Source organism: Polistes canadensis, unplaced genomic scaffold (genome assembly GCF_001313835.1).
Source record: "Polistes canadensis isolate GaletaPanama2010 unplaced genomic scaffold, ASM131383v1 scaffold_379, whole genome shotgun sequence".
NCBI lineage: Eukaryota > Metazoa > Arthropoda > Insecta > Hymenoptera > Vespidae > Polistes > Polistes canadensis.
In genome coordinates, this window is record NW_014569926.1 from 5,520 (window position 1) to 16,099 (window position 10,580).

General features: G+C 26.9%; 4 protein-coding genes across 5 annotated transcripts in view; 1 reads left to right on the forward strand and 3 right to left on the reverse strand.

The window, feature by feature from the left end:
• Positions 1–692, reverse strand: part of LOC106792120 (integrin beta-PS) — a 5,913-nt gene extending 5,221 nt beyond the window's left edge. Inside the window, exon 1 of the mRNA XM_014758285.1 lies at positions 440–692. The gene's annotated coding sequence lies outside the window, so the exon portion shown is untranslated. The remainder of the gene's footprint in view (positions 1–439) is intronic.
• A 1,070-nt stretch (positions 693–1,762) lies between these two features.
• Positions 1,763–2,586, forward strand: LOC106792113 (coiled-coil-helix-coiled-coil-helix domain-containing protein 7). The gene is made up of 3 exons (XM_014758274.1): positions 1,763–1,953; positions 2,029–2,127; positions 2,227–2,586. Exons 1-3 carry the CDS (start codon positions 1,852–1,854, stop codon positions 2,332–2,334), a joined length of 309 nt encoding a protein of 102 aa, XP_014613760.1. The 5' UTR covers positions 1,763–1,851; the 3' UTR covers positions 2,335–2,586.
• A 426-nt stretch (positions 2,587–3,012) lies between these two features.
• On the reverse strand, positions 3,013–6,283 carry LOC106792112 (ethanolaminephosphotransferase 1-like). The gene is made up of 8 exons (XM_014758273.1): positions 6,018–6,283; positions 5,544–5,612; positions 5,259–5,451; positions 4,876–5,138; positions 4,626–4,783; positions 4,359–4,539; positions 3,981–4,157; positions 3,013–3,895 (listed from the first exon to the last, which is right to left on the reverse strand). The coding sequence occupies exons 1-8, from the start codon at positions 6,087–6,089 to the stop codon at positions 3,833–3,835; spliced, it is 1,176 nt and encodes a 391-aa protein (XP_014613759.1). The 5' UTR covers positions 6,090–6,283; the 3' UTR covers positions 3,013–3,832.
• A 333-nt stretch (positions 6,284–6,616) lies between these two features.
• Positions 6,617–10,245, reverse strand: LOC106792107 (G patch domain-containing protein 1 homolog). Of its 2 annotated transcripts, XM_014758266.1 has the most exons (5): positions 10,166–10,245; positions 10,012–10,088; positions 9,545–9,923; positions 9,223–9,459; positions 6,617–9,149 (listed from the first exon to the last, which is right to left on the reverse strand). In XM_014758266.1, the coding sequence occupies exons 2-5, from the start codon at positions 10,073–10,075 to the stop codon at positions 7,007–7,009; spliced, it is 2,823 nt and encodes a 940-aa protein (XP_014613752.1). In that variant the 5' UTR covers positions 10,076–10,088; positions 10,166–10,245; the 3' UTR covers positions 6,617–7,006. The 2 variants fall into 2 exon arrangements, with proteins under 2 accessions (XP_014613752.1, XP_014613751.1); XM_014758265.1 differs by having other exon boundaries at positions 10,012–10,244.
• Between the last annotated feature and the right edge of the window lie 335 nt (positions 10,246–10,580).

Sequence of the window (10,580 nt, forward strand, 5' to 3'; positions counted from 1 at the left end):
ATTCTGTACACGTGTATACATATGTCATTAATCAAAAGATAAAAGTAACAATTATTAATGATAATTATATAGTATAAAAAGAATAAAAGAAAATGATATTGATGCCAGCTTTAAATAGAAATAAAAAAAAAGAAAGATATCCCCATAAACTTTTATGAGTTATTACTCGATAACATTGATTAATAATTATTTCAATGTGTAGTCATAATATCCTGTCTTTTCTTGTGCAAATATGTAAAACGTGTTTGTTTCTGAAAATTTAGTTTATTCAGTTTTTATTCTTATATATATATATATATATATATATCCTGATAGATATCCTTGATTTGTAATACGTATGGTTTTAAAGTAAACTGTTAGTTAGATGAACTATATAAACAAGTTGTCAAAACAATTTGTTTAGAAAAAAATGAAATATAATTAATATTTAAATCCTTACTTAATAGTTGTTGTTTTCAATTTAGTCCTAAAACATCACAAAATAAAAAGAAGATATACTTTTCGTTGCAATTTAGATTACCATAAATGGTAACCTATGAAAAGACACAGATACACTACGTACTACTTCCAACCCACATCGAACTAATGTAAGCACAAGTACAACAACCAATACCACTTCCTCGCAACACACTCGATTCCACTCAACTCTTTACCTACACCTCTCACCACACTGCATTCACCTCTTTTCTCTATAACTTTAGATGATACTGCTCCTTCCTTCTACGCACGCGCATTACCTTACGTACACGGATTACGATATCAAATCTTAAAAAGATGAGCTAATGCTTAAAAAATCTTTAGCTGCAATTCATATTTTTTTTTTTTTTTATTAAATAATACATTCAAATTTTGTCTACCAAAAATTATATTTTTATACCTAATCTATTTTTAAAATTAATATTATCATTTATTAAATAAACAATTATGTATCACATTTAAAATTTTAACTTCTGCATAAAAGCATATCAAAAACAATGTTTACCCTAATAATTAATTCAGATGTAATATTTAACCGATTTTAATAAACATGGTCTTATTTTAAAAATGAAACTTTGTACTATGAGATCATGTTTTTTAATTTTGGAAAAATATTTTTTTTGGTACATGAATTATTGTCGAAAAAAACAGCTGTTTTCAAGACAATACTTTTCAGTGAAAATAAAGTTCTTTTGAAAATTATCATATCTAGCGTATCAAACACGTTATTATCAAAGAAATGTATAAACATAAGATAATGAAGAATATCAGTTCATCCTACTAACATTAATAATTTATCTCACACTATACTGATTGTCTGATATCTGTGAGAGGGTTCTAACCCACACAAATTTATTTATTGATATGGAAAATTTGTAATGGGAGGGGGGACATAGACCCCCTCTTTTACTTTTAGTTCGTATTAAATCCGGATCTGTCGCTAAAGTCGTAAATATTTCAAATTAAAGGGTTGTGAATAGTCTAACGTAGTTTATTTTATGACGATGAACGTAGGGGTTATTTACAGCACGTTTATATATACGAGATATTGGTTAATAATCTGTTAATTAATCTAAACATTTTCATTTTTTATGTTTAATATTTATTCTTATCTGTAATATTTTTTACAATTATACAATATTTTATTCAAAAATGTACTACAAAAAATAAAACAATGTTATAAATGTAAGAAATTTGTTATAAACGCATGACATAACTGTATTTTATTTTTATATAAACTTGTGTCATTTAAAAACAAATTTTAAAATTACATTAATTTGATAAATTTTAAGGATTAAATATCAAAAATTAAGATGTCAAATCTTAAAAGGATAATATAATTTAATTGAAATCTATATAATTAATTTTGAAAAAATGAGTAATTTGAACGATAAAGAAATCAATGTTTTACCGATTAAAAGAGTAAAGGATCATAAACTTCGACGCAATCATGAAGAGACGAATCCATGTGTAAAGGTATCTTTTGTGCAATGAGAAAATGTTTTATTTGTTATGAACTAAACATTATACATTATTGTGTGTAATTATTAGGAACAGAATTTATCTTTAAAATGCTTGGATGATAACTATTATGTTCACGATGCTTGCAAAGCGTACTTCGAAAATTATCGTAATTGTCAAGGCTTTTGGGTAATTCTCTATTTAAAAAAAAAAAACATTTCTCGTATAATTTCAAATAAACTTTTCGTTAAATTTAATCGTACATTAAATACCATTTGTATATTTTAGCAAAAAGTAGTAGCTGATCGTAGAAGAAACAATGTTAAACCTTATCTTCCGATTCCAGAAGATCGAGAAAGTGTAAAGAACGAATACATTAAATTAGGTTTTAAATAGTTTAACAAATTATATATGCATGCATTTGCATATATTTTAACAATAACGTTTCAGTGATAATTCATTTAAATATTACTTCAGTATGATCTAATGACTAGGAAACCTAACTTTTATTCATTTAAATTTTACCAATTTTCATCGAGTTTTGACGCATATAAAAATATATTAATTTAGAATAAATTTATACCATTAAAGAAAGAATGACAAATTATGTTATATTATCATTGTAATAAATTGTATATAAAAATGTAAGGATCGTATTTGAAGTTTTTTCAACGTTTGCATATATTTTTGTCTATATTTACATTATACACATTTTTACTTTAAAAATATTGCTTATTCTGATCGCATGTATTATAATTTTTGTTAATTAATTAATTAATCTGAAATAGAATTCGTAAAAATAGTTACGGCGTCATGAGAGAAATGTGCTATTGTGTTATATACTAATAAAAATAATGATCATTTCTGCAATTGTAAAAATGATATTATTAAATGTAACACCGCGTGAATAATAAATACACTTGTTTTCCGTTTTTTTTTCAATATGCAAAAGTACACACTTTAACTTTAGAGTGAATACATTTATATTTATACAATATCATAAGTAACATTTTCTTTTTATCAATATCTATGTACGTGGTTCAAGATTAATGTATTCAAAGATTTTTTAATTACTTTTATTTGTTTTTATTTTGTTATTTTTCCTTGTATGTAAAGAAATATTGAAATTTTGTTTCTAAAGTAATCCTTTAACTAATGTTTTAATTATTTTAACGACATCCGTCTGGATTATTTTATTGAATAAATTAATCGTGTTTATTTTGCTATTCAGATTTTCAGTACTATTACAATAACCAAATATGATTATTTTTTAACATGTGTCTTAAACGTATTCTTAAACGTCTTTTCCAAAATATATGCATAAGAAAGTATGTTGATAGCTATTGATACAAAACATACAAGGAATAATATGTATAAAAGACCAAAAAGCACATTTAATGCATGCGTGTACTAAAATGAACAAATGTACAAATGAATATAATATATTCTCACGTATAGATAAAGTTCAGTTAAAAACTATAGTTTAATTAAATAACGACGTATGAAATAAATCATCAATAAATTAAAGGCAATTTGTTTGTAATCTCCATTACTTCAAGGAATCGATGACATATTTGAAATAAATATGACATCATTTGTCAGGTTTAAAGTAAAGGAGTATCGTGTATGTGTATGTGTGTGTGTGTGTGTGTATGTGTATGCGTGTATGCTTAAAATTTAAACTAGTTACATAGTAGTAATAATATTAGACTTAATTTACTTTGGTTTCCTATACAAGTGAGTTATTATTTGATCTATGATTTTCGTAGGTTGTTTTTACTAACGTTCCGTTTCCGAATATCTTATTTTCCTTTTTATTTGTTTATTTCCATTTATTGCCTCTTGTCCTTCCCTGTTGCTCTCTTCATTTTTAATAGATATCATCCACGAGTAGTCAATCAGAATGGTTTTTTATATGGAATGTTTGAATACGAAAATGACGGCACATTTGGCGCACCTAATATTAATATTTATTATCCACTTATTAAATCATCCTAAAATTCCAATAATGTAATTTAAAAAAATAAACAAGGTAAACATACCACACAGGTACCATAGTGAATGTGGGCAAGTAAGGAAAAAATTGCTACGAAGTACATAGATTTCAGATTCATTTCAGGCAAGACAAATGAAAGAATAGCTGCTACTGTTACCGGTAACAATATCCATGGTAATATTTCACATCTAGTATTGCTCATTTGAGAGACAATTAAGCGGCACTGTAATAGATAAGAAATAATATTATATTTTAATCAAATTTCCAAGGCAACACTATCTTGGTATTTATCCTATAATTATAATAATATAATTCCTTAAAATAAATGTTTATAAAATCCTATTTGATTGCTGCTCTACGATACATTTGATTCAAAATAATATTTTGTTTCTGTACGTAAAATTATTATTTCATACTAACTTACACATATATTAGAAAAAATAGTGCCAATGGCAAAATATATTATACGAGGATCCTTTTCCAATATATCTTGTTGGGAGAACAATATCCAAAGTGTAGAAATCATAAATAACAATACCAAAGGCACCAATGGTCTTATTGCTTCTGGAAATGTTCGCATTTTTCCTGTCTTATCTCTGTACGACCTAATAATAATAATATACATGTTACAATTAATAAGTAAATGTTAATCATTTGTAATAAAATCATGATAAGGGATAATTATACCAACTTGTATATATTCCACAATACAACTGGTAAATTCGATACAAGAGCACTGACATATAATAACATTTCAAACATTATTCCCGCTGATATTCCTCCTGGCAAGTAAAATTTCCATGCTTCGTGACCTCCTATGCTGGTCAGGATAAATACCAAGACAGTTGCCTGGGATTTGATTAAAATATAATTAATTATCACGAATAATAATATTAATTATCAAATCTAATTATTAATGAATATTAATAAACACAACCAACCAACATAGATGCGTCATATCCCCAAGGAAGGAATAGCACACCCGTATTGTATTTCTCCCAGTGACTTAAATAAAAATTAACAAATACATTCCAAAGTATGAAATACATTCGTAACGGGGAAACACTATGATCTGTCCTTCCAAAAACTGAGTACATACAAACAGTGATTAACATTGCCGTCCAACTGTCCAAACCATGATCAAATAATTCACCCAAAGGCCCAGAGGTTTGTGTACGTCTTGCTTGTTTTCCATCAATACCATCTAAACATAACAAAAATTATTGTATAAATCATATATCGTTAGAATAATTAAACTTAGTAAATTATTAACTAAGTTTCTTATATTATATCCTGGAAAAATGTAGCATAACTATTTACTTACCAAGCGTGTATGCCATAAAGATATTAAATGCGGCTATTGCAAACACCCAACAAGGTATAGGTGAATATTGAGAATGATCGTCACTCGATGCATAAAAATAATAATCAAATGATGCAAATACCACAAAGTTTAATACGGTAAAAAGAAATCCGGAAAACGTTAATACGTTTGGTGCTACCCATTTTGGACAATACTGAAAAAATAATAGAAATATGATATATATAGTTGATCCATAAATTATTATTATTATTATTATATGATTATTTATAAATATAAAATGTATACCTCTACGACTTTGTTCCAAAATGGATGCATAACATATACACTGAGTGGACTTGTATCCAATGAGCTATACTGAAAAAAAAAATGTAAACATGTATATATGTGCGTAGATATATTTATAATAAAAAAATTATTATATATATATATATGTAGGTATTGATACAAAGTACACTATCATATAATATTCTAATACAATAAAATTAATAAGACAATGAGAAAATAATAAAAGCTGTTATAACAGGACGAAGTCCTAATAAAAAGAAGAAGAATCAAATAATAATGCATAAAAATGCATCTTTATTCGCTATTTAGTTATATTAATTGATCATAACTATTAGAATATTTTCTTATCATAATGATTTACTGCTTTTATATAATATATATTTGTATTTCATTATAAATGTAAACAAATTATAGAAAAAGAAAAAAAGATATAAGTAAGTCGTTAGGATAAATCGTTTATCTTCAATTACTTACTTTATAATTTTCAAAGCCAGTCAAATGTTCCTCCGATAAATACTCTATTTCGAGATTCATTTTTTGATACATGATAAGAGAGGTCTAACCTTTCGATTTGGAGTAGTTTATTTTGAAAATATTTAATGTCCGCTTTATTGGCTTGTATATATACATGAAAGATTTAATATTATAATACTAATTATTTCAACCCCTCCTAAAACAATTTAAAATGATGTATATTATACATAACAGTAACCTTTTATATAGCGCCTATTCATTATCATAGAATAATGAAATTTTAGCATGGATCCTCAATCCCCAAAAAGATCGCAAATTTCTGCGCCTCTGTAAACGTAAATATACACTAAAGCGAGATACGCGGGTCATTTAAAATACCATAAAATTATCATTTCAGCAATACTATAATATACCATACAGCAATTAAACAAATAAATTCATTGAATTGAATTAATTTGAATGATTAATTGTACTCTCATTTTAAGTTACTCTAAAATAATGAAAACAATTTTTAAATTAAATTTAGGATTATTTATATGTATGTATGTATAATTGCTGTTTAAATGTACTCTAATTTTAATTTAAAAAATGACAACAAATTTTTACAATATTATATATTTAAATTGTTTTAAGTAACATCAAAAGCATTGTATGTACATCTTTATTATAAAGATAGAAATCTATTTTATTATTTTTAGCGACACTGTTTCTATTTAAAAAGCTTCGTCATTAATTGGAGAAATGTATTACATTTAAATTCGTTAAATTAAATTTTATAATTAATTACATTGTTATATCATTTTTAAATAATATAAAATGGTTCTATTCTCTAGATGACCACCGATAACATTCAATTCTATGAGAAACATGATGCAGTATATTTATATATATAACAATTTTACTAATATATAATATGGATTATCTAATATATAACACAAAAAATAAATAAAAGCTAGGAAGCTTTCAAGTCTTTTCAAAAGTCTTTTTAATTAACGTTTATGCTTTTTAGATTTTTTTTTACTTTTAGAACTTTTGTGTTCTTTGTGCTTGTGTTTCTTTTTAATTTTTTTCGATTTCTTTGTTTTATGCAACTCAACCCACTTTCCTTCAAATTCCTCTGCAGCTTTTGGTACTATGACACTTTTAAAAATGGGTCTGGAAAATTCTATACTTCCACTGGAATCTGCCGTAGCATTGCCGTCTTTGATCAATCTTGAAGGAAGCATCGGACCGTATACTGTTTCTGGTATTGACATTTGAGGTATATCACAGGTTTTATTTTCATTATTTTGTTCAACGATGGTCTGCGGTTCTTGAGAAGGCAAATTTGCTTCTTTCTCTTTGATATTACTCTCAGTGTCTTCTGTACTGATAGTTGATTTTTTCACAAGATCTTCGAGATCTAATTTCGCAAAAATACCTCTAGGAGGTGACGTATTTCTTGCTACGTTAACTTCATTCGATGAGTCACCTATCAAGACAGACTTTACTACTTCGTTATCTATATTTTCTTCTGTTTCTGTCTCTGATTCGTCACTACTACTGAGAAATATTGCTCTGAAAAGATCTTTCTTTTCTTCCGAATTATATTTATTAGTTGTAACAGTCTCTTCATCCTCAGATTTTTCAGCATCCTTCGAAACTTTAGTTTGTTCCATATTTATTATTTTATTTTCTTCATTAATAAATTCCTGTTCAGGATTATTTTTTAAGAATTTAGTTGAAGGTATCTCCTCGACTGTTTTGCCAAATATTTTTTCATACGAAGCTTCAAAGTTCTTCATTTTTTCTGACACGATTTGTGGTTCTTGAGTTTCGACAGAAGTCTTATAATATGTGGGGGATTTAGATGCATCACTTTTTATGAATTCATTTCCATAGGAAGAAGTAGATGCATTATTATCTATGTCTTTGGGAAGTATTTCCGTTACTTTTGAAAATCTTGAGGATACATCGAAATCTAATGAATCAAATACAGAAAACTTCGCTTTCTTTTCTATTTTAATTTGGATGCCACAACTTCGTGGTTCAGGAATATTGAATCTTTTACATACGATACTTGCAGGTTGCCATTCGATTATATCTCGAGTTAGTTTCCCAAACATTTCCATTCTAGCAGCTTCTTCTTTTTGTTGTTCCAAAGCGTCAGTTAAATTTAATGTAGATTTATTTAACTCATTTTTATTATCATTATTTGGTACTTTTTTAATCGATTTAGATGATTGTTCAGATTCAGTAAGCTCCGGATCTTTTTCTAATTTAATTATAGAAAGTTGTTCTATGCTATCCGATTTACACATATTATTTATTTTTAAACACGAACTATTATTAATTTGATTATTAACTGCCTCTACACACACATCGGCAAATGTAGAGGAACTATTTAAATTAGTTGGTAAATTTAATAATCCGGAAGTGATTTGTTCTCTACCTGTAATACCACCACTGACAAACATTTTTGTATTTAATTTATCCACCCATACATTATTCCCTTGCGCTTTTGGCTTTTCAACGATTTTTTTACTAACTTCTACTTTTTGTTCTAATGAATTCGATGGTTCTGACATTACATTAGAAATAGACATAGGAATTGTAGAAGATAATATTTCTGTAGGTGTATTAACTTGTCCTTGAATTACTTTATTGGTGAAACTAACATCTTCTAAGATTTTAGCTCTTTTTGTAACATTAAGATTCTTTCTTTTTTCATTAAATGATTGATGAGGAATTGGAGGATAAAAACGACTCTTTCTTGTAAGATGAATTGCATGATAGTCTTTTGGAAGAGAAGGTGGTGCAAAAGTCTTCCTACTATTTAATTTATCTTTTGCTTGCACAAATCCCTCTACAGAATTACTTTCCTTGTCATTTGAAATATTTTCCTTAGACCATCTCGTTTTACTTTTTTTACGTTCTGGTCCTAGTACTGAATCGTACCGAGACATATCTTCTCTTTCATAAATATCCTCATCGTCTGCTTCAAAAGCACCAACTCCAAATGCATGCCCAAATATTGGAAGATTTTTATTATTGCTTTGATAATTATTTTCTTCATTTACCTGATTAGATAAAACGTTTTGTCTGTTTAATCCACTGTATCCAATACCAAAGTAATTATCTTTTCCTTTAGACCTATAAAGTACAAATATTTAGTATAATATAAAATCTGTTAAAAATATATAATTAATTATGAATTAATATTTACCTAAAAGGCTCGTAATCATCAGGAGCAAAAGTAATATCAAGATTTTCATCATCGGAATCACACACATAATTACTATCAATTTCTTTTTCTTCGTTTTTGGGCAACGAACAGCCATATATTTTAACTTTTTCTATCTGTTGTTTTGCTTTGATCTTCTCTTTCTTTGTTACCCTATTTCCTATACCTTGTCCTGGTTTCCATCCCATTTTCTTTAAAAGAGCAATACCAACTGTTTCTCTATAATTTTTACATTGTATTAAAATAACATTAATGCACACACATACATATAATATTATTATAATCAATTTTAATAAACGCTTACCTAACAGGCCTCAGAAGTTCTTTCAGTACAGGATTATACGACAGGAATTTATTGTTAATCATTTCAGCTCTTCCTCTTTTAATACCTTTTTGTTCATGATGTTCGTAATCACTATTGGCCCTAATACCTTTCGGTGCTATACCAAATATGCTTACATCTTCATCATCCATAAAATCTTCTGGTTGCTGCGCAACTGCTTTCGCTTTAGTACCTCTGGAAGATTTAAATTGCTGTGGTTTCCATCCATCACGAGTTCCAACTGTATTAAAGTATCCCGCAGAAAAACCACCAGTGAATGCACCATGAAATCTACGTCTACCCTGAGCATCATAAGCATATTGATCTTCTATGGTAACAGCTTTTTTCCTTGGTAAATTTTCTATAAAATTCGTTCAATGTTCAATCAATTAAGATATTATACAAAAATATTTGACATTTACAAAATAATATTAAATCATTTATAATACCTTCATCCAGTGGTTCCAAAGCTGTTCCAAAAGTAGCATAATTTTCATCCTCGGAATCACTCATTATTATTTTAAGTCTATAACAGAATACTTAGCAGTTACAATAATTAAATAAAAATTGTTATTTAATACTAGATACACTTTGTATACATACATAATATCGGATAGGTTATGTTACATGTCAGTGATTTTATCGTATAACTTCGTATAACTTCGTATCACATCGTATAACATCGTATACGTAATTGTAAGTCCTACTGACCCAGTGCCAATACCAATTCATATATATTTATATTCAAATACGTATAAATTAATGTTTTTGTTTATATAAAATACTATTAATTTTTAAGATTATATCATAAGTAAATATTAATATGTACATTATATTTAGTAATAAGAAAAAACAATGTAATTAATAAAATTGTAATCTTTATAAATGAGTGTTTATTATTGTGTACATTTTATTATAGTATAATTCACATTATATTTAAAATGCCTTTAAAAAGAGAGATTAAAATAAATAAATTGTTAATGCTAATAGTAAAAAACTGAAAATATATATATATATA

What these genes read in the sequence shown, in the direction of transcription:
- LOC106792113 (XM_014758274.1), top strand. Translation starts at nt 1,852, where the DNA reads ATGAGTAATTTGAACGATAAAGAAATCAATGTTTTACCGATTAAAAGA. An exon ending in AGACGAATCCATGTGTAAAG is followed by an intron (nt 1,954 to 2,028) that starts GTATCTTTTGTG and finishes TGTAATTATTAG; the next exon opens with GAACAGAATTTATCTTTAAA. An exon ending in GTAATTGTCAAGGCTTTTGG is followed by an intron (nt 2,128 to 2,226) that starts GTAATTCTCTAT and finishes TGTATATTTTAG; the next exon opens with CAAAAAGTAGTAGCTGATCG.
- LOC106792112 (XM_014758273.1), bottom strand. Translation starts at nt 6,089, where the DNA reads ATGTATCAAAAAATGAATCTCGAAATAGAGTATTTATCGGAGGAACAT. An exon ending in CTGGCTTTGAAAATTATAAA is followed by an intron (nt 5,613 to 6,017) that starts GTAAGTAATTGA and finishes TTTTTTTTTCAG; the next exon opens with TATAGCTCATTGGATACAAG. An exon ending in CTTTATGGCATACACGCTTG is followed by an intron (nt 5,139 to 5,258) that starts GTAAGTAAATAG and finishes TGTTATGTTTAG; the next exon opens with ATGGTATTGATGGAAAACAA.
- LOC106792107 (XM_014758266.1), bottom strand. Translation starts at nt 10,075, where the DNA reads ATGAGTGATTCCGAGGATGAAAATTATGCTACTTTTGGAACAGCTTTG. An exon ending in TTTGGAACCACTGGATGAAG is followed by an intron (nt 9,924 to 10,011) that starts GTATTATAAATG and finishes CGAATTTTATAG; the next exon opens with AAAATTTACCAAGGAAAAAA. An exon ending in GATGATTACGAGCCTTTTAG is followed by an intron (nt 9,150 to 9,222) that starts GTAAATATTAAT and finishes TGTACTTTATAG; the next exon opens with GTCTAAAGGAAAAGATAATT.